Genomic DNA, 23,133 nt, shown 5'->3' on the forward strand with positions numbered 1-23,133 from the left:
GATGTCAATTTCAATGTTACTCTAGTAGGACTATTTAAAATTCAACATTGAAAAAAATAAATAAATATATACATTTTTTTTTTTCAATGTTCATAGAATTTTATCTACTACAACTCTGAAGTATCAAATTACATCTTTAGAAGTGTCACAAGGTGAACCCTTGACCCTTACTAAGAGTGAAATCCTTACTAACTTAGTAACGCTAGTCAGACTCTCAAAGATATCAGGCTCATCATGTTTTGCTAGAGGCATCACTTCCTTCATTCATCTAGTAAATTGGCGTTAAAACCACTAGGAGTTGTAGTTTTAAATATTGGAAAAGCATATCGTCTTGTTCATAGACATTTAGATGAGATAAGTGTGTCTTAAGTGAATTATACATATACGAGAAGAAGAAGAGAAAAGCCAGGTAACTCGATCTTTATGTCATCTTATCATGACGACTAAAGCAAGTGTTGGAAGAATTTTAAAATCATGATTACAACAAAAATCATAATTATTTATTAATAAGGAAGTAATTATATAATCTAAGTAAGATCATTCCCATTTAGACTACTTTATTAGTAGAAAGTAGAATCCTCCAGCAATTAGGGCTAAAATTATGAAGTTCATCTCATATTTAAAAGATTAACCTCCACTTACAGCTGGCATAGTTGTGGGCATCGATTTAGCGAGGACGATGAACCCGAGATACAACATAAAATGTCTCTTATAAATCGAAACAGCTCAAGTTTAGTAACAGTGGTTGTAAAGGGTAACTTTCTATAATTGAGACAAAGTTGGAGGGTAATTTTGGAAATTTAAATATTAATGTTGTGCTCTCGGTTCTTCGACGAGAAGCAAAGGGAGGCGAAAGAGGTGAGACAAGAGGACAGAAAATAGGAGATAAAGATAGAGAAAGAGAGGAGGTTTGCAGGGAAGATTTCTTCGTCTTCACACAGACCAGTCCGGTTCAAGGAAGTCGGGCTGGTGAAGGCTGGACCGGATTGGTTGTCTATCTACGACTGGTGAGGCCTCTGCAACACTTTCTTCAAGATCACTTTGTCGCGTTTGAATCAAAGAAGAAGCCCTACGAGCGTAATAAAAACTACAAATTCGAAACAAAGGATTCGATTTTATACGGGAAAACTAGGGCAAGAGAAGGAGCATATTGGGCAAATTTTGGATCTTGGAGCACCATTTTCCGATTATCCTTGAAACATTGGATGATCGCCGTTGAAGAAATCCGAGGGAGTAGATCCAAACGCAGTTAGGGTTTTGACTCCTGATCTGATAAAGTTATTCGAAAATGGTATGGGTTTTAAGTTTTTTTATTTATTTATTTTTTTTTCATTTTTTGTTTGATTTGTTCTTGTTTTCTAAGTCTTTGATTTGGGGTCGTTTGTTTGAAATTGGTGGTTTTTTCGTAATCTATTGGACTTTTTATATTTTTGGTGATCCGTGCTTAATACGAAGTTGAAATGTAGGATTATGTTTGAGTAGCTTAAATCTATAACTTTAATGAGAAGAAATGGAGTTAAAAAATATGCTTTTTGGTTAAATGCTTGATGGAACTGTTAAAAAATTGCCTTTTGACTGAAATTTAGTTCACATTGGCTCCATGTGGAGCTGAAAGTTCAAGCTTTCAATGCCTATATTCATCTCAAATCTGTAAAACTGCTTTTGGCTTAAAAAGATGTGAAATTGAACTTCCATTCCCAACTGTCCAGTATATTGGAAAGTTCAGTAAAGTGGTTTACAATGCTTATCCGAAAATTGGGATTCTGTGATTTTGATAAGATCATATAGTTTTGCTTGGCTATTGCTTTACGGTCCATATTGAGTCACCCAATTTGATTAATCTCAAAATTCTAATTGGTATGAGAATTTATCATTGAAAAAGGAAAGAATCTTATTAGTTTTCTACTATATTAAGAGATTTTTTTTTTGGGCTGGGATGTGCTGATCTAGAACCCAGAGCCCCAAAATTTCATTCCAATGAAGTTGTTTTTATTACACTTTCCTTGTTTTTATGGAGCTCTTACTCAATAACCATTTGTTTTTTTATTGTGGACCTGAATCAAACTATTTTCTTTGTATCTGGGTGTTGTACATAGAAGTGTTGGATACCTAGCAAACCCATTGTTGTTAATGGGCTATATTGGGAATCCAACTTGAGTGAGCTGTGGCATTAGTGTTCTTGATGCCAATGGTTGAGTCATTAACAGTAAATTGACATTCAATGCTTATCACCCGGAACTGATCTTAGGGACCCATTTGCCAAAACCGCTTCTTTGCCTTATATCTATCAAAATAAAAAATAAAAAACTTTTTCGATTGTGCTGGTCTTCTAAATTTTGTTCTCTACAGTACCACAGAACTCTGCCATAAAACTAAAGCTTCATTTTATATAAGTCCTTACTAGTTACGTGTACTCACCATATCTGTTTGCATGCACACAAGGAAATTGTGACGTCCACATTTTATTTGTCATTGGCACTTTATTCATTGTAATTAGTGGATTGTTTATTCTCTTGAATCTGTAGGTTGCTCTAGTAAATATTACGGTAGGATCTCCCGTTTGGGTTGAAGATCCTGAAGCTGCATGGGTTGATGGGGAAGTTCTGGAGGTCAATGGAGATGAAATTAAGATCATGTGTACATCTGGCAAGACAGTAAGTGCTATTATTAAGCATTTTCACACTTCACTCTTTATTTTTGGAAATTGGAGATGCAAGCATTCCTGTATATTAACTGTATTTTGATGAACATGGATTTCCTACAATTTTTCCATATGATGTTAACCTTTTAATTTATGCCCCAATTTAATTTTCAGTGTCAACTTGTTCTCATTTTTTTTGATAAGTAACTTATTTATTTAGTTTAATTGGTTGATTCTTGCCATAGGGGTTGCTTTGATTGTTCGTCCTTTTAGATGGTGACGTTTATTGCCTTAAACTAGTATCGATAGCTAGCTATATTGCACGGATTCTTGTAAAAGGGTGTAGTAGCCGTGTCGGATTCTGACACTCCACGGCGCCACTGCTGTATTTCTGAATTTTTCTTATGTTTTTTTTCTTTGCTCATCGAAACATATTAATTAGCACTTATCATAAAATGATGAGTTCGACCCCCTTTGGCTGCATTTTTTTTGGCAAATGCAACATAAATATATGCATTTAATTGTCTATAGGTATGTGGCATGTATCATAGATTTTCCATTATTACCATATTATTAGGTAAAATTAATTATATAAAATATAACAGTGAGCCTATGAATCCTATATAGATAAATAGGAATCGCAAACAATCTACCGATAAAAAAGGAAATTCAACTATGCATGTTTTTCAATTCATATATTTTTAGAAATTTAGTTGGCAGTTCTTCTCATCGTATTTGGGATCTTATCCTGGTTTTTAACTCTCTACAATGAGCCCTTTTTGTTGTTTTATAAAAAGCTTTCTAATTCATGATGGTGATTTCTTTTTAAAGTCTTCACCACACGTCTTCCTTTCATTTCACATGATTTAGAATGTTTTTCATGGATTCATGGAAATTGTGGTCCTCATTTATATTGCAGGTTGTTGCTAACATGTCCAATGTCTACCCCAAAGATGCCGAAGCACCCTCGTGTGGTGTGGATGACATGACAAAGCTCGCTTATTTGCACGAACCAGGAGTACTACAGAATATAAGATCTAGATATGATATGAATGAAATTTATGTAAGTTTCTTCTCAGAGATTTTTTTTGGATTTTATTTACTGTTTTTTAGTTCTGCTTACACTTATGTCCGAAGCTAATCCACTATATGTTGTCTCCAGACTTATACGGGTAGCATATTGATTGCTGTAAACCCTTTTAGAAGATTACCTCATCTATATGATAACCACATGATGGAACAGTATAAAGGGGCAGCCTTTGGTGAGCTAAGCCCACATCCTTTTGCTATTGCTGATGTTGCATACAGGTACCGTGCTGTATCTTGGACTAGTTACGCGATTTAAGGATTTCTCATTATATCAGAGAGAAAAAATATTGTTGTTGTTGTTGCTGCTGCAGAATGATGATGAATGAGGGGATAAGCCAATCAATTCTAGTAAGTGGAGAAAGTGGAGCAGGTAAAACTGAAAGCACGAAAATGCTTATGCGTTATTTTGCTTACATGGGAGGGAGAGCTGCAGCTGAGGGGCGGACTGTGGAGCAGCAAGTGCTAGAGGTAGAAAGTTTAACACTTTGGGTTAGGGGTGCAACTTGGTCCAGTTCAAACTGAGAACCAAACCAAACTATGGGCTGGTTTGGAACAAGTTGCTGTTTGATTCTAGGTTAAGTAAATGTAGAACCGATCAATCCGGTTTGGTTCTTGGTTCAAGGCTTGTATAGAACCGTAAATTAATTTATTAAAGATTGGAGCATGATGGAAGGTAGAGGATGATAGCTTTTTTATTTTTTATTTTTTATATTTTATCTGCTTACTACTTAGTTGTTAGGACATAGACTAATGACTTATTATATTAATATTTCATGTTTAGTGTTTATTTTTCGTTAAAATATATGTTGCTCTCAAGTAGGTTTATAGGACATTGGTAACCCCCATTGAACCAAACCAAATCGACCTCAGTTTTGTTTGAATTGGGTTCTTGTTTAGTGGAACCGACTTAGGTCAGTTCGGTTTCGATTTGCCCTAAACTGAACAAAGTGTTTGCAACGTGGTGTGGAACTCGTAGTCACCATTCTGATGTTGGATTCTCAGAAAATCCCAAAGCCTTTTATCCTGAATCTGCTACTAGAAATTCAAAGAGTGATCTCAGAATTTGATGTCTATTCCTGAGTAATCTCAATTTTTGCAAGATTAATCTACCATTATGTATTCCATTGCAACAACGAAATGTTATTTGTTGGTTGTCTGATTTTTTACTTTATATTTGTGAAATGTGTTGGATTGGTATCAGTATGGACATGGCAATTTTTATTTTATTTAATTTGGTTGAATAACTACTTTGTTAGAATTTTGATACTCTATGGCTTTCAATTTTAGTATTATGGATCAATTCAAAGGCATATTAATTATCCAATTTTTTTTATAGGCAAATCATATTTTTCAACATTGTCTTTATCTTCTTTGCCTGGCAGTCCAATCCTGTTCTGGAAGCATTCGGTAATGCAAAGACTGTCAGAAACAACAACTCAAGGTGGGAACACCTATTATTTTAAAGTGCACTATTTCTGTTTTGCAGATTTATGTCATATTTTCTTTTAATTGGGTTTAAGTCCTAGCTGAATATCATGTCATAAGTACTGCAGTCGGTTCGGTAAATTCGTGGAGATACAGTTTGATCAGAAGGGGAAGATTTCGGGAGCTGCTGTCAGAACTTACTTGCTAGAACGTTCCCGTGTGTGTCAAGTGTCTGATCCTGAGAGAAATTATCACTGTTTCTACATGCTTTGTTCTGCACCACCAGAGGTAAATGGTCTCTTGATTGCTTTTTACTGAGTTTACTTTATGGAGAAATTCGGGAGAAATATATTGCAATTAAGTTGAATTATTACTAATTGTTTGCACATTTACATTTCTCCTATTTGTGCTAGAAATAAATTCTTCAGTTGTGATGTGGTGGTGGTGGTGTAAGTCTTCACATTTTCATATGCCATATTGATATTGATTCTGCTATATAATAAAATTCAATTGAGTTGGTACAATTGTGAGACACAAACCTTTGCGTGGGACCCACTTTAACGACTTTGTTGTTTTTTCTCTTTACCCCCCTCAACTTTATTTTCATTCCTCTAGCTTAAATATATTTCATCTTTTACCCCTTTAACATAGTTTATTATTTTTCATCTTTTACCCCTTTAACTTCAAAATTCTTTAATAATACTATTTCAACTTTATTTTTTTAAAACTTTTATGCCCTTAACCTTCCCATTAAACTATAGTTTTGTGGGACCCACTGTATTCCTTTTACACTTCACCCCTATAACTTTACTATATTTCCTCTTTTATCTTTTTAACCTACTTTATTGTTTTTCATCTTTTACCTATTTAATCTTAAATTTTTTCAATAATACTCCAAACCCAAATAGGTTTAATCCAAAATCCACTAATTTCGTGTCGTTTTTGAGTCGTGTTAAAATTGCCACCACCTATTCCAATTTTATTTTTTTCGTTTTTACCCTCTTAATCCGAGAGAGGATATGGTATGGGTGAACTCTAGTCTATATAATAAAATACCACGGTGGGTCCCACTCTAGTTACTGTTGTGGGGATTGGGTTCCATACTATCTCACTTTATTGTGTTTCCTCATCACCCCCTTTCAATTTTATTGTCTTTCCTCTCCTCCCTCCTCTTCAATAATATCCCTCTAATTTTATTATTTTTCCTCTTTACACTTTTATACCCCTCTAACTTTACCATATTTCCCCGTCAACTGAAGTTAGGGATAAAGCACTCTTAGTGATAAGTGCTAGTGCCAACGAAATTTTATCAAACGTCAGTTGAAACTTTAAATTTCTGAATGGTATCAAATTTATTTTCTGTTGTCAGGATGTTAAGAAGTATAAATTGGGAAATCCAAGAACTTTCCATTATCTGAATCAATCGAATTGCTATGAGCTGGATGAAATAAATGATTCTAAGGAATACCTTGCAACTAGAAGGGCAATGGATATTGTTGGAATCAGTTCTGATGAGCAGGTACTGTCTCTAAAGAATTCTCCAAGAGTGATGCCTCTTTCAGACTATTAAGATATCTTCTGATTTGTGATTTTATGTATCTTTTTCCTCTTCAGGATGCGATTTTCAGAGTTGTTGCTGCAATTCTCCACCTAGGAAACATTGAATTTGTGAAGGGAAAGGAAATGGATTCGTCTGAGCCAAAAGATGAAAAATCTTGGTTCCATCTTAGAACGGCTGCTGAGCTCTTTATGTAATTCTCACTTCTATGTATTTCAACTGTGGAAATGCGTTTTATATATTATATATTTCCAGGAGTAAGTGCAAAGTCTAAATTTCTGCAATTTTTTTGTCTAGGTGTGATGTGAAGGCTCTTGAAGACTCACTGTGCAAACGTGTGATTGTGACTCGTGATGAGACCATAACAAAATGGCTTGATCCAGAATCTGCAGCTATCAGTAGAGATGCTTTGGCAAAAATTGTGTATTCAAGGTTATTTGACTGGTAAGTTCTGATCATATGTGTTGAAGTGGAACTTGTGAGGCTTGACCATTTTATTAGTAAATTTATTCAGTTTGGACATGATTTGAAGCGATGGTTTCTGGCAGGCTTGTGAACAAGATCAACAGTTCAATTGGTCAAGACCCTGATTCAAAATACTTGATCGGGGTGTTGGATATTTACGGTTTCGAGAGTTTCAAGACAAACAGGTGCTTAACCGGTACGCTTTTGCTTTCATAAATTACAGAGGTTTTTCGTGCAGTGAACTGCAAGAATACCCTGTATTTTTGTGTGATCAAAGGGCATTTATCCTGGTGACTTTAGCTTTTGTAGTCACTCTTCCTTTGGTCGGCCGTTGTTATGGGTTTCTCATGTTAATACATGAAACAAACCCCGGAAGACCTATGATCACATTCATGATTGATTTCTAGATTTTTGACCCCTTCCATGTGCTAAATTGTTGGAATACTGGGCTTGTTATTTGTTAACCGTTATAACAAATGTTTGTGCTATAATGATTTTCAAACCTTCTTCGGAGATGTGTTGGAATCACGGGGGACCTGGTGTTCATTTGGAAACGTTTATTTAATAATTTATTTGTTATTGTTGTTTTGGGGGTGGGGGTGGTCAAGACTTATCCTGCGTACATTAGGTGGGTTGTGTCTATATGTTACTACTTTGCAGAGTCTTAATCCAGTCAGGTTTGAATTGTTTGTTGTAGTCGATATAGTTTTGTGGGATTGCGAACTTTGATATTGATGTTTTTTTTTTTTTTAAATTCAAAAAATGTCAATTGGTTCATGCAGCTTTGAGCAATTTTGCATCAATTTGACAAATGAGAAACTGCAGCAACATTTCAATCAGGTTCGTGCGTGGAAACTTTTTTAAATTGGTCAAGTCCTCCATGTTTTAACATTTTGTCTACAAATGTTACAAGAATTGTGATGCATTATTATGTCTTGTTTGACAGCACGTCTTCAAAATGGAGCAAGAAGAATATACAAAAGAAGAAATTGATTGGAGTTATATAGAGTTCATTGATAATAAAGATATTCTAGATCTTATTGAAAAGGTTTGTGTTATCAACTGCTTAAAATTTTACTCTATTTATATCTTCCATCAGTTGTCGTCCTTTTCGTCCAACATTGGATAAAAGTGAGTGCTTGCTTATTTTGCAAAATATTAAAAAAGATGGTGATGCCAATTAATTGATATTTTCCTTTACTTGGATTTAGTTACTTATCGCCTCTTATTGCAAATGTTTTTTATTTGGCAGATCAATGATATAAACATTCATGATGCAATAAGAATGTATTTGTCTTGTAGTTCTACTTGAACAACTCACTGTTTTCCATGGTTCGTGTTAATTTTAGACAATAAGGTTCCGTTTATCTGCCAACTAATCTTTTTAAGGACATCTCGTCAATTAGGCTGATTGCAAAAAGTGCAAATCCAATCCAATCTAAGAATCCTAACCTTCGAGCATATGCGGATCAAGTTCTTCTTCCATTTACGGTCCCATCCAATCTGGAACCCATTCCCACCTAAAAGGACAATCCAAGGTCAGAAGCATCTGTTCATGGTCAGTTCCCAACCTCCACCGGTGAATGAGGTCCATGTAGGAAATAAACCCATTTCCATGAGATATGGTCGCACTTCTTACATTTGTTTGGAATCTTTGTGATGTACGGTAGAACACACAATTCTGTAATTTATGTTAAATATCAGGTTCTAGGTTGAAATCCAAAGAACTAGGAGTAATGAAGAATCTCTATGTCGAACAAAACAAACTAGAAACTTCAATCTAGGTTTGAGATTGATGGAAATCAATCGCAAACATTAAAATTAAGAACCAATATCGGGTTCTTATGCTAAAAATAAAAAAATAAAAGAAAGGGAAGAAAAGTCTCTTATTTTTCTTTTATTAATCAATCTTAAAAAAAAACTTGCTATTGAATTGGTTTATTGGAGCTTGTTATATAGACAACTCTTTCATAACAATTTAGAAACCTTCTAAAATACTAAAAAGTAACTTTCTAATCTATCTATAGCATATTACTAACTTTCCGATCCTATTAGAACTTAATTTGGATACATAAAAGGACTTCTAATTATAACCTAAAGAATAAAAATGAATTTTAGAAAATAATAGAAATATAAAACAAATTAGTAACTTCCTAAAGTTGACATAGAAGTTAACTAGGAAAATAAACTTTCTAAAATTGAAATAGAAACTAACTAGGACTACTTAAGCAGCTTAAAAAATAGAAACTCAATAAAAGAAAGAGTCCTAAGAGAAGTTGGACTAGGTTTTGAAGACTGATCAAAGATGGGGTCGAGTTGACTCAGTTCACCAAACTGACTTGACTCGGTTGGTCAAACTGATTTGACTCAGTCACTGTTGCTGATTTCTTTCTTCAACGCATTTTAACTCATCATAGGCATTGAGATGAGTGTCGGCAAACCCATCTACATCACTTTGGTTGTTTTCCTTGCATGCTTCATTCTTTGTTCAAGGGATGATTATTTCTTGTTAATGTCTTTTTGTGTTTAAGAGGTCCTTGTGGATTGTAACCCCCTTTACCATCTGTTGGGGGAGTTGGAAGGAAAGAAATGATCAAGCCTTTGGATGGTCAACTTGACCTTCTTTCATTGATTAAAGTTTTACTTATAAAAAAAGTCTAATCTGTTCCAATGGATAGGGCCAATCGTGAAGCGCATACCACATATGGATCCAATCACTAGACCTCTTCTATGGATTGTTTATACCCAAGCTCCTTATTATCTGAATCCTCTCTCACCTATTGGATATCTGCCTTTGACATGTACTGCCTAGTCCTCAGAGAGATACATCCTAACTATGTATTTGGGGACAAGCTTAACCTTGTTACAGTTCTAATTTTGTTTTTGATAGGATTTCCTTTTCATTAATGTAGTTGACCATTGATTTGATTTTAGTGTTGGACAACGCTTGTAGATTTTGTTGGTTGAAGGAGGAATGAATTGATCAATTCTTTCCAGTTGATGGCAATGATGTTTCATTCTATTTTTCTTACTCTAAACACACCTATAGGGTATTGCAAAGGACAACCCTTTTTCTTTCTCATTGGTCAAGTATTATGTCATTTAATAATCAACCTGATAACTTCTTGTATTTTCTGTCCATTGTAAGTTCTCGTATAGTAATGGAACCATATTGGCACCGGCGTAGTTCTTCCATTTTAATTGACTTTTCATCTGTTAAAAAAGTCAGGGATCACCATTTTCTTCTTTTTTTCCAATTGTTGGTGTTCACACTTTTTTTTTTTGGGAAAAATAAAGAATTTCATTAAGGAGGTCAAGAGAATAATCCGAGAACATAGAAAATGGAAAAAAAGAGACACTTAAACACCACCCAAAACCGAAGCGAGGATACAGGAATGCTACAAACCTAATCCCAACTCCCCATAACATGATTAAGGAAAACCCCTCCAAATTCCTTATACACCTTACATCAGAAGAATAACAAACTCAAAATAGAAATAATGATGACTTGAAACTCTTGCTCTTTATTTTCAAAGATGCGGTTGTTACGCTCCGTCCAGCAAATGGAAAATGGCAGAAAACTCCATAAAACTCTCTTAGCAGTAAAAAAAAAATGCCCACTCAACCAAAGCCAGCTTATAAGAAAAGTAAAATTGAAGTATAGTGGTAGCTCAAAAGGAATTGACTGTCAGAATTAATTGCTAATTCATTTAGGGGATTGTTTCTTGAAGGTTATGAAATTATGTGGTATTTCAGTTCCCTGTATATTCTTTTATAAGTACACTTGATGTAAAGGAGAATTTCCCCTATATTTGTGATTGACTGAATTCGAAACTAGTGACTACGTACAAGTCATTTCCCATTGTCTTTGAATTTTTGGTTTATGAGATGGTAACTTGATTAGTGATACATTTGGCTCACCTTTTAATAGTTTATTTTATGACTTCCAGAAACCTGGTGGAATCATCGCTCTTTTGGATGAGGCTTGGTATGTATAAGGATAATAATCCATCCCATTAAATATTATCGAACCGGGTTTTGTTCTATGAGTGTATTCCATAATGAGTACTGTTTAATTTGCCATTATTTCTGTAAACTTTTTATCATTTGACATGGTAAGACAGCTCGTGATTATTTTTTTTAGTATGTTTCCAAGATCGACACATGAAACATTTGCTCAAAAGCTGTACCAGACATTTAAAGACCATAAACGCTTCACCAAGCCAAAACTGTCTCGTACTGACTTCACTATTTGTCACTATGCTGGTGATGTAAGTATCTTATGTTCATCTTGGTTCACATACTTGATAATATGCCCGAAAAGTAGAATCTATGCTTAACAAGAGTAGTAAACTGTGGAATCTATGTTCATCATAGTATTATCTTTTCTTTTATTTGTTAGGTAACTTATCAAACCGAGTTGTTTCTCGACAAGAACAAAGATTATGTGGTTGCTGAGCATCAAGCACTCTTGAGTGCTTCAAACTGTTCCTTTGTTTCTGGTTTGTTTCCCCCTCTACCTGAGGAGTCATCCAAAACATCAAAGTTTTCATCAATAGGCTCACGGTTCAAGGTTTGATGCAATTGTTCTATATTTTATTTAATGTACATTGTTTGTTTTTCATTTTCTGATTTATGGTGTTTTTCTTATACTTGTTCAGCAACAATTGCAATCTTTGCTGGAAACTCTGAGTGTAACTGAGCCTCACTACATTCGCTGTGTAAAGCCCAATAACCTTCTTAAGCCATCAATCTTCGAGAACAGTAATGTTCTACAACAACTTCGTTGTGGGGTAAGAAGGTTTTTTACCTTTTGTTTGGTAACTTCATGGGTATTTGTCAATGTTATTATTGTTATTTGCATTTGCTCACATGTTGGATCTAATGTTTGTCTACTTTAGGGAGTCATGGAAGCAATACGGATAAGCTGTGCTGGTTATCCTACAAGAAGAACTTTTTGTGAATTTGTCGACCGTTTTGGCATCCTTGCACCTGATGTTTTGGATGGGAGGTAACTTGAATTTTTTTTCTTTTTTTTGGGGACAGAGACAGCCATTTGTTAACTATGCTTTATTAACTTTTCATTTTTCAACTATGGTAGCTGTGATGAGGTCACTGCTTCCAAAAGGCTGCTAGACAAGGTGGATCTTAAAGGCTATCAGGTAGACTTTTTTATTTGAAGTGATATGATACCTTCTTTATCACACTTTCCTATTAAAACAGTACTTTCTTTTTTGAATTTCTTTGGAAAGAATCTTCTCGACTCTACATTTTTCATTTTAATTGTTTTTGGAGCTATTCCCAGTATGAAATTTTTGAGAAAGTTACCATATCAGTAACTTTAAAATCTACTCTAGTGCTCTTATCTGGAAATTGTAAACGAACCAACTACTCCAAAAGACTGATCTGTTGGAGAAGGGGAGAACTACGAATATAAGAGGGGTCACGGGGCTTAACTGGGGTATGACTCACCCAAGAGTGGAGGAAAATATACACTTAACACTCCTCACCCACAAGGGTGGAAAGATTTGAACCCATGACCTATATGAACCAACGCTCTGATACCATGTTAACCAACCGACTACTCCAAAAGACGGATCTGTTGGAGAAGGGGAGAACTATGAATATAAGAGGGTCACGGGGCTTAACTGGGGTATGACTCACCCGAGAGTGGAGGAAAATATACACTCAGAAACATTCCCATTCATATTTGGTGCAATTGTAGTAATGAGTGTCATTTTTTTAATTGAGTGAAGCTATAATATTTTTATACAAAAGGGGAAAATATCAATGAACTAGAAACAAAAAAGCAAAAAAGAAAGTGATTATGGTCCTCATAAACTATACACAATCTAAACAGAACCCTACAAGCTACAACAAACCCCAATGGCCTCATCTTCTCTATATATGAATTTGCTTGAATTTCAAATCCTTCATCTCTTTGCGAATGGAGAATCAATGGGGGAGCAATGTTTTGGTACTGGATGTTACATGCCAGTCCTGACTTTTGGGGAAGTGTTGCAGTTAATCCAGTCTAATGTTGCAGATAGGTAAGACAAAGGTGTTTCTTAGGGCTGGTCAGATGGCAGAGCTAGATGCTCGAAGGACCGAGGTTTTGGGAAGATCGGCTAGCATTATTCAGAGGAGATTCCGTTCGTATTTGGGACGCAGAAGCTTTATCTTGTTAAAGCTGTCTGCAATACGGATTCAATCTGCATGCAGAGGTACTGAATACTGTTGACACATCTTAATGTATATCTGGAATCTTTCATGAGAACTTTATACTTTTCTTTTGCATATATTTGAGAACTTCAAAATAAGCTTGGTGATGGTGTCATGCTATGGCATTGAAAACTGTGTTTGAACTGTTTTGCAATTTTATTTGTACTTGTTGTAGGGCAACTTGCTCGGCAACTTTATGAGAGCATGAGAAGAGAAACAGCGTGTCTGAGGATCCAGAAAGATTTGCGCATGTATCTTGCAAGGAAAATTTACAAAACGTTGCACTTTTCAGCTATCTCTATTCAAACAGGCATACGTGGGATGGCAGCACGCAGTGAGCTTCGATTTAGACGTCAGACCAAAGCGGCTGTTATTATCCAGGTAAACAGATCCGTTGACTTAATAAATGACTGGTCTTGATCTAGTTATCCTCTATTATACCTTTCAGACAATATGAAACAGGGTTATCTACGGAAGGATTTGGGACTTATACATGTTTACAAGTATTTCTGGGGTTTAGTCCCTTTTTTACTGCACATTTCAAGTTCTAAAAAAATTATTTCTTTACTCCAGAGCCTATGTCGCCGATACATTGCCCGCTCACGATATATGAGTATAAAGAAGGCAGCAATAACCACACAATGTGCATGGAGAGGAAGAGTTGCTCGGAAAGAACTACGGAAACTTAAAATGGTGACAGTTTGCCCCTTTCTGTTTCTGTCAATTCCTGTTTAGATTTTACCTTATGATCTTTACATGTTGGGATATGGCTGTCTTGTTCATTGATTTGACCTTACAATCTTGTATTGTTTTTCTTGGTTTGACAACAATCTATACATATTCAAGTACTGTGTAGAGAATACTTGCCTCCTTTACTTAGCAAGTGTTGAGTTCACTAACCATTTGGTTCTGGTTCGGGCTTTTATTGTTTATGGCTGCATCTCTTAGATTCAATTATCCATTTGCATCTCTTGAATTCAATTCGCCATTTGTTGGATAATTTGGAGGGGAAGCAACAAGTAATATTCTTGAGGAGAATAAGTTAGGGATGCTATTGCTGGTCATGGTGAAGTTTCATATAACAATTTATCTGTGGTCCACCACTGATGCAGCCAAATTCTAGCTTGGTGTACCTAGACATTTGATGTAGCCAATTGTTTTTTTTTGCATGGTGGACCAAGCATGGTTTTAGGTCTTAGTCCCAGTATTTGATCTTTTGGGTTGAGACCGAGTTGACTCGGTGAATCTAGATGAGGTAAAGTCATTACGAGTGGGGCCAAGCGGGAAAAGTTCCTGGTTCATATTTATATTTATTGGCTTGTAGCAATACCCAGTTAACTCAGGTGAGTCAGTTCAGTTTTACCTGGGACCTAAAACAATAGTACAATGTCTCCGTAATCAAGAGTAACAGTGGATTGCTCCTTCCAAATAGAGAAGAATCAGAAAATTTATCCTAGATGTTTGAATTAATGAACGAGGATTCGAGGACATATTTTTGAGTGGAAAGCAACAACAAATTGAAACACCATAATTCTCTTATATAAAATGCAGTTTTACTCTTCAAATATATCAACAGTTTGTTCATATTTGCAGTTTTCACCGAGTACATCATCTTTTTAGTCGAAAACTTTATTTTTATTTTATTACCGACTGTTATGTTAGGGCATGGCATCTACCGATCTCTAACACATTACAAATAATCAAAGACTAGTTTTTTGGATATATTGGGTGATTAAACTGGAAAATTTGGGGAAGCCCCAAGCTCTTCCGTTTTCAACCTTGACATGGTTGTTTACCTTCATTTTGTTCTATGTTGTTGTTGAGCTTGATCTGCGACTTGGTTGGATTAATCTTTTGTCCAAGACCATATCTATATTTTGTCCCATCAAAAATATATTTAATACTATTAAGTATGAATTACCTTGTACCAATGTATTGAATTACGATTTCTGTGTCTGTTTTGATGAGCCTGGAAATGGAAACATTTCTGCACTGATACATTTTCATAGAAATGATGGAAGCATTGAGAAAATTTTCATTCAAAATGTAGGGAATGATTAAACGAACTTGAAAATACACTCATAAGTCATAAAACTACAATAAAGAACTAAATAAATTGTGGGAATGAAGATCCATAGCGCTTCATTGCATGTTGTAGGTATCAAGAGTTTGATAACCAAAAACCAATATATTATAATGGAAGTTATAATAATAATTTCACAATTTTTTTCCCATTTTGTGGTAAAATACATTTGCCTGGGAAAATATTTACTTGTTTTGGCAGTGTTTTGTGCTGCACCGAACACTATTTTTTTTTTCTTTTGCTAAATAACACAAATGTCAATGCCAATATTTTTTTTTAATGGAAGTTATAATAATAATTTCACATTTTTGTCCATTTTGTGGTAATATATTGGGCTGGGAAAATGTTCACTTGTTTTGACGGTTTTTTGTGGTGCACCTAACACTAGATTTTATTTATTATATATTTATTTTGTATTTTTTTTGCTAAATGAAACAAGTGTTGATGGTTTCTTGTTCTATTGTAACAAGTTATGTGGTACAATTATGTTCTCATGTTTGTTTTATCATTTGCTAAAATATCAAACTTGTTTCCTTTATTTTGCTGTTATTTGCATAATGCTTCCATAGTTTTGAGATTTTTACAATATATTCATAATTGGAGATTTTTACAATATATTCATAATTGGTCCATTGATTCTACAAAATGTAATAGACGACTACTTCGAAATGTAAAACATTGTTTTTTTCCCCAATGGTTTGGTTTAGTCATAATGTTAAATGACGTTCTGAGTCTACTATATAGTGACTTTTATTTTTATTTTTATAATATTGTTAGCAAGGGATGGGGTGGTGGGTAATTACTCCTTTACCTTATTATTAAAATGAAGCTTTACGAATAAAAAAGAGAACTTCTGGTTAAATTTTGAGAAGAAGGTTATGTCTTTCCATTTGTAGCTAAGGATGATAGCTCTTGTCACGTTAGACAGTTAGCATGCTGGGTTCTTGGAGAGATTACTCTTGCTAGTGGTTGAAAATGTTGACTGCTTGCTTATCACTTCTATCTTTTTTTCCTGCTAATTCTGACACTGTTATTGACTCATAATATTTCTTTGCTTCTTGTCAGAAGTAATTTTGTCCCTTTTTTTGTTTTGTTTTGTGTTGTCACTTATACCTCAAGGTCTTTTGTTTTGCCCTATCTATATCTCTCCAGAGTGCAAGGGAAACTGGTGCTCTCCAGGCAGCTAAAAATAAGCTGGAAAAGCAAGTCGAAGAACTTACATGGCGTTTGCAGCTGGAGAAACGGATGAGGGTAAATCTCTCTCTCTCTCTCTCCTAAAATAATGTCCTCTCCCAAATTTTGAGTTGGGACTCTGATAGTATAATTCTGTTACTACTATATGTTGCTTATTCACATGTTTTCCACCCCTTCCATGTTTGTAGGCTGACTTAGAAGAAGCCAAAACCCAAGAAAATATAAAACTCCAATCTGCTTTGCAAGAGATGCAATTTCAATTCAATGAAACTAAAGCAAAGCTTGTAAAGGAACGTGAGGCTGCAAAAAAGGTTGTTGAACAAGTCCCTGTCATACAGGAAGTTCCAGTCATCGATAATGCAATGTTGGATAAGCTTACTCTTGAAAATGAAAAACTCAAGGTAAGAGTTGCTAGAACTCCACATTTGACTAGTTCAAGTATGAATAAATCACGTGAGCAAAAATAAGTATGCATTTTATTTGATATTTATCTTGCTTTCCTCTTACTAACTGCAGGCCCTGGTAAATTCACTGGAAAAGAAAATCGATGAAACAGAGCAAAAATTTGAGGAAACCAACAAACTTAGTGAAGAAAGGTTGAAGCAGGCTTTGGAGGCCGAGTCAAAAATAATTCAGTTAAAGACTGCTATGCAGAGGTTGGTGTGATGTAAAGATTAAAAATTGTGCAATTACATAATATAGAAACAGAGTTGTTTTACTTTTTCTTCTTGAATTTGTGGTCAATTTTTTTTTTTTTTTCTTTCTGTGTTTGTATTGAAGTGCTAGTTTTCTTCCGTGTCACAGTCTTGATGAGAAACTTTCTGACATGGAATCTGAGAATCAAGTTCTCCGGCAGCAAGCTCTGTTAAATACACCTGTAAAACGGATGTCCGAACATTTATCTATTCCGACACCTAAGGTGCTCATACCACCGAACATGACAGTTTTTATTTTATGGGATCTTTTTGGGCACTTTAGTTTATTCATTTGGTCTCCTTTACTTGCAGAGTATGGCAAATGGTCACCATGAGAGTGAAGAGCTTAAAGCCAATGTAATTAAAAACTATATATTTCTATTAAATCTTTTTATTTGTCTGATTTTTCTGAATTGTATTTCTTATGGTTTTCCTCATTAGAAAGAGCTGTTTCTGCAGGAACCAACAAGTGCAACACCTGCCAAGTATGGGACAGAATCTGATAATAAGTTGAGGAGATCCCATATTGAGAGACAACATGTATGCGAAAATGATAATTGAAATCTAATTTGTCAGTTTGATTATTTCTTGGTGTTAAAATACATGTACATAAGTGATAGTGGTATAATCTTATCACTTAAGTATACAATGTATTCTAACAGCTGGCTATCGTGCTGTTAATTCTTGGTGCAGGAGAGTGTTGATGCTCTTATCAAATGTGTGATGCAAGATATTGGTTTTAGTCAAGGAAAACCAGTTGCAGCATTTACCATATACAAATGTCTCCTCCACTGGAAATCGTTTGAAGCGGAAAGAACAAGTGTCTTTGATCGTCTTATTCAGATGATTGGTTCTGCAATTGAGGTAACTTGACGTTTTAATGGTAGTTTTAATATGCCTAGAAGGTTGTTCATTTGACTATGAAAAGGAATGAGAGCTACTTCAAATTTATATTCAACCTGACAAACAGAATTGCAAAAAATGGTGGCCTCATACATTGTTTGTCTGCTTTTTGAAATATTTTTTTTGCTTCAGAATGAAGAGAGCAATGATCATATGGCTTATTGGCTTTCAAATGCATCTACGCTATTGTTCTTGCTACAACGGAGTTTAAAAGGCACTGGTGCAGCCGGTTCAACTCCGAGTCGGAAACCTCCTCCCGCAACGTCCTTATTTGGGAGGATGACCCAAGTAATTGAAATCTTCCATTTCTCTCATCTTCTCTTGTGATATTTGATTGCATTCTGCACCAAGATATGTCTCCATTTATGCAAATTAACGGGGACTTGCTTCTTTTGATTTTTTTTTAACCGTTCACTATTTTGTTGGTTTTTCAGGGATTCCGGTCGTCTCCTTCATCTGCCAACCTTGCTGTTGGTGGACTGGAAGTTGTACGTCAAGTTGAGGCAAAGTACCCAGCGTTGCTTTTCAAGCAGCAACTCACAGCATACGTGGAGAAGATGTATGGAATTATTCGAGACAATCTGAAGAAGGATTTGACTTCATCACTTTCTTCATGTATCCAGGTATCGATGAACTTCAGTTCACCATAGCATATTTTTCGATGACTTGGTTCTTGAAAGCCTTTTTTCCTTTGCAGAGAAATGCTTCCTTGATATTCTAAATTAATTTTGATTTAGTTTTCTAACAAACAAACCGACTCTGGAATTCTTTTCCATACTAGGAAGATTTTTAGAATTGGTATTATAGGCTTGGATGAAGCACTTTTTAAAGATTTAAATAACATTTTTTTGGGCAAACTTGATTTTAATCGGTCATTGCAAAAAAATGGGAAAAGAGAATCTTGAACATATGATAACGGAATCTTGAATATTTGATAGTGGATTTTATAAGGCTAGGGATGAAGATTTAGTTCGAGGTTTAAGACTATCAAGCTTAATTCTCTTCACCTTTGGTATTATCTTCGGTACCATCGGTGGGTGAAGGGTAATGAAGAAGACCTCCTTCAAGGCAAAGTTCTTAATCACATTTGGAAACTGGCCGATGGATGCTTTCGTATACTTTTGTCACTCTTTAGGAGTATAACGACATACATAAATCTAGGTGAAGAGTGGTTTTTTTTTTTTTTGATAAGTTAGGTGAAGAGTGGTTTTAGTATATCTTCTTCCCATTGGGTATCTTCTGCACTGGTCAAGCATTTTTTTTTTTTTTGGGTGTGTGGGTTGGGGGAGTACTAGAGTTGTAATTATCTCCTATAGAAAAACCTTTAATGCTTGTCTATATATGGATTATGTACTAAAATTACAATTTGGTACTTCAAATGATGTGCTTCCCTTAAACCTCAGGCACCAAGAACATCACGGGGAACTGTGCTGAGAGGATCCGGGCGGTCTTTTGGCAACAATTCTCCAACTAGTCACTGGCAGAGTATTATCGAGAGCCTCAACACACTTCTTACTACATTGCAGCAAAACTTTGTACGCTTTTTTTTTCCTTTACAAAACTTTGAGTGAGATCATTTTATTACTATCATTATTATTTCTACTGTATTTTTTTTATTGCCCAGTTAGGCTTATAATTTCTCTTGTTTCAGGTCCCTCCGGTTCTTATTCAAAAGATCTTTACTCAGATTTTCTCCTATATCAACGTCCAACTTTTTAACAGGTAATAACTGTTCTGCTGTGCCGTCTTTCGACATAAATCATTAAAAAGTTTACTGTTTATATATGGATGATGTTACATGCTGCTTCAGTCTTCTGCTACGTCGTGAGTGCTGTACATTCAGCAATGGAGAATATGTGAAATCTGGGTTGGCTGAATTAGAGTTATGGTGTGCCCAAGCAAAAGAAGAGGCAAGTCCCTTCCATGATTCTCACTAGCCTGTTTAGTTAGCTTTACTTTATTATTATTATGATTATTATTTTTTAATTATATCTGAAGATTCCTAGTTTGTTGCAGTATGCAGGCTCGTCTTGGGATGAACTTAAGCACATTAGGCAAGCTGTGGGGTTCTTGGTACGTCTTTCATGTATTGAAGCTTAATACGATAACTTATTATTATTATTATTATTATTATTGTTATTGTTATTATTGTTATGATTGTTATTATTATTATTATTATAATTTTCATAAACATGAGGTACATTAATCTAAACCAAAAGGAAAAAAGGAGGTTAAGGAGACCTACCTACTAATACAGCAGAAGAGGAAAGAGAGGAAAAGAAAATTAAAAATGTAGATACTGTCACAACTGGTTAAATTTATCTTTGCTAATGAGTTTCTGGTGTATGATATGCCTTTGCTTATTCGAAGTTTCTCACTTGGCTTAAGAGCTTGTTAGACTGCATGGATAGTACTAAAACTGTTGAATTTGATAAATAAACAGTTGGGGCAGACTGGTCTTTAAGTATTTTGTGTATGGTATAGTGTCAACACTTGAAGCTGATATGTATATTGATATGGAACTTGCACGGATGTTGCATATTGCTATTTAATTTGTGACCTTGGTAAACCCCTTCAATTTGGTTCAACTGCGAAGTTCATACTATCAATCATTTTACTGTTGTAAATTTTATTAATTATTACCTACAAAATACATTGGTGTCCAAATTAAAATTCCCGTGAATATTTAAGACATGATTAGCCATACAAATTTGAAACAATGACAATCTTAAGACATTCAAGAAGGATGTTTTGGTAACAGCATGAGATTACTTGGAAAGCATATTTGGTAACTTTTTCTTATTTAGCACCCGTTGATTCCATCAACAAGTGTGTTGGTTTTATTGAAAATATAATGTTTTACGAGCATTGAATTAAGTTACTTTAAATTTTCTCCATCTTATGTTATCATCGCTTCCCTTGGTTGGTTGCTCCACAGGTTATACACCAGAAGTCAAGAATTTCCTACGATGAAATCACTAATGACCTCTGCCCTGTAACTCTCTCTCTCTCCTCTCTTCTCATTTTGTGTGTTTATGTAGTTTGTCACACTCATTGGGACTTTGCTGTCTTCAGATTCTGAGTGTCCAACAACTTTATAGAATATGTACGTTGTATTGGGATGACAACTATAACACCCGAAGTGTATCCCAAGAAGTAAGTTCAAATCACAGAAATCATTCCCTTTGTCATCTCTTTTCCTCACAGTAATTTGGAATTTTTTCCTCTATTGTACCCATCTTCACAGGTCATCTCCAGTATGAGGGTACTGATGACAGAGGATTCCAACAGTGCCGCTAGCAACTCATTTTTGTTGGACGACAATTCTTGGTGAGATAATCTTACCTCTCCCCTCTTCGTATAACATAAACTCGTATTCTGTTAAGTCCACGATTACCTAATTCGTTGGTAAGGTACCAACCGCCAACCTGTTCACGGTACAGTTCGCTCTCAGTTCGTGTGGCATTTTTCTTATTGTTTTACATGCCCCTCCACATGTTGATAATATTTGAGGCACCCTCCCTAAAATCTTAAACCGATAGCATGTCCCTTTGACCTTGGTCTTTATCGATAGACTGGTGAAAATGACCAAATACCCTCATCTTCAACCTATAAAACAAAAAAAAAATTGATTTTTTTCTTTCCAAAATCTGTCATCTTCAATCTCTTTTTCACCTTACTCATCACTTCAACCTTCAAATGTCCACACCTCTATCTACCCTACAAACCAGGTTCATTCTTGAGCGGCAAACCACGAAATGCAAACCCGAATTCAAACCAAGCGAACCCACGAATCTGGTAACATGGGTCTGAACCAAGATTTGAAATCTCACCATGAGGCATTGTCTTAGTCAGGAGAAAAACCGAGACTGCCTTGACCTATACAATATGAAACATTCCCCAAAGCCGATGTTTTGTTTCAGTCTTGGCGGAAGCATTGTAACATGATGTGGAACTTTTACTATAGTAAGACCTACATCTAATCAGTGCCTCTTGGTGCAGCATTCCCTTCTCCGCTGATGACATATCCAATTCTTTGCAAGAGAAGGACTTCTCGGATGTTAAACCTGCAGCAGTGCTTCTAGAGAACCCTGCCTTCCAATTTTTACAGGAGTAAGGCTTTGGAACCTGAAAAGTTTGATTCTCTTTGCAATGTTCGACAATTATCAACAATTATGGTAAATGTCAAGTCTTTCGGTCGATCAATGCCATCACGTGAAGTAAATCTCACTCATTTTTTTACCTGCATTTGTTTCTCCTTATCTATACATCCATGCATGGCTGTAAAATTATTCTTTGCATTTAGATTTGTACAGTTTCCTAGTGTGGCTCAGTCAGTTAGGAGGGACAGGGTTAGATTTTTTACCCTCCCATTGAGTTTATTATATTCTGTTCTGTTCTGTATTGGTTTTTTTGCTTTGTTTCATCAGTGGGGCAGCATTCTTTGTAGGTTGATTAGGAGGGAAGTATATTTTCATTGTAATGTGGTGGGAGGAGCCATTCTTACTATACTATCTCTTCCCAATTTTAATTGTATAAAGCAACAGATTATATGAACACATATTTTATAGGAGAAATTTTTTTTTGGTGATTGAATTATATACAGACCCTTGTAGAAATTCAAATGGAATTTAATGGAGTGTGGCTTGTTACAAGAAATGCATGATTTTTGTTGTTGTTGTCTTCATGGCTGATGAGACTGTTTATTTTGAAGACAGAGAACTTAAAATCCAACTTGAATCAAGTGCATGCTTATTGTTTTGAGTTGGTCGATTTAGGAGGGAAAAATTCTCTACTTTTCCAATGGATGTCTTTAACATTATTGGTATTAATGTTTTTTTTTCCCCGGTGGGATTAT

The 23,133-nt window shown here is 35.2% G+C and overlaps 1 protein-coding gene across 1 annotated transcript; it reads left to right on the forward strand.

The window, feature by feature from the left end:
• The first annotated feature begins 821 nt into the window (after nucleotides 1-821).
• LOC147403307 (myosin-6-like) lies at nucleotides 822-22,874 on the forward strand. The gene is made up of 39 exons (XM_086438832.1): nucleotides 822-1,291; nucleotides 2,526-2,654; nucleotides 3,561-3,704; nucleotides 3,804-3,949; nucleotides 4,042-4,198; nucleotides 5,113-5,171; nucleotides 5,284-5,443; nucleotides 6,525-6,674; nucleotides 6,770-6,906; nucleotides 7,011-7,157; nucleotides 7,262-7,363; nucleotides 7,961-8,018; nucleotides 8,125-8,226; nucleotides 11,129-11,166; nucleotides 11,323-11,449; nucleotides 11,581-11,751; nucleotides 11,840-11,971; nucleotides 12,080-12,189; nucleotides 12,280-12,340; nucleotides 13,225-13,402; nucleotides 13,576-13,781; nucleotides 13,974-14,093; nucleotides 16,636-16,734; nucleotides 16,866-17,078; nucleotides 17,194-17,333; nucleotides 17,482-17,596; nucleotides 17,685-17,729; nucleotides 17,832-17,912; nucleotides 18,066-18,236; nucleotides 18,408-18,563; nucleotides 18,710-18,898; nucleotides 19,679-19,810; nucleotides 19,927-19,997; nucleotides 20,086-20,185; nucleotides 20,292-20,348; nucleotides 21,214-21,270; nucleotides 21,351-21,431; nucleotides 21,523-21,605; nucleotides 22,278-22,874. Exons 1-39 carry the CDS (start codon nucleotides 1,289-1,291, stop codon nucleotides 22,390-22,392), a joined length of 4,542 nt encoding a protein of 1,513 aa, XP_086294958.1. The 5' UTR covers nucleotides 822-1,288; the 3' UTR covers nucleotides 22,393-22,874.
• The last annotated feature ends 259 nt before the right edge of the window (nucleotides 22,875-23,133 follow it).

The sequence above is a fragment of the Akebia trifoliata genome, chromosome 4 (assembly GCF_017979445.1).
Source record: "Akebia trifoliata isolate Shusen 1 chromosome 4, ASM1797944v1, whole genome shotgun sequence".
Classification (NCBI taxonomy): Eukaryota; Viridiplantae; Streptophyta; class Magnoliopsida; order Ranunculales; family Lardizabalaceae; genus Akebia; species Akebia trifoliata.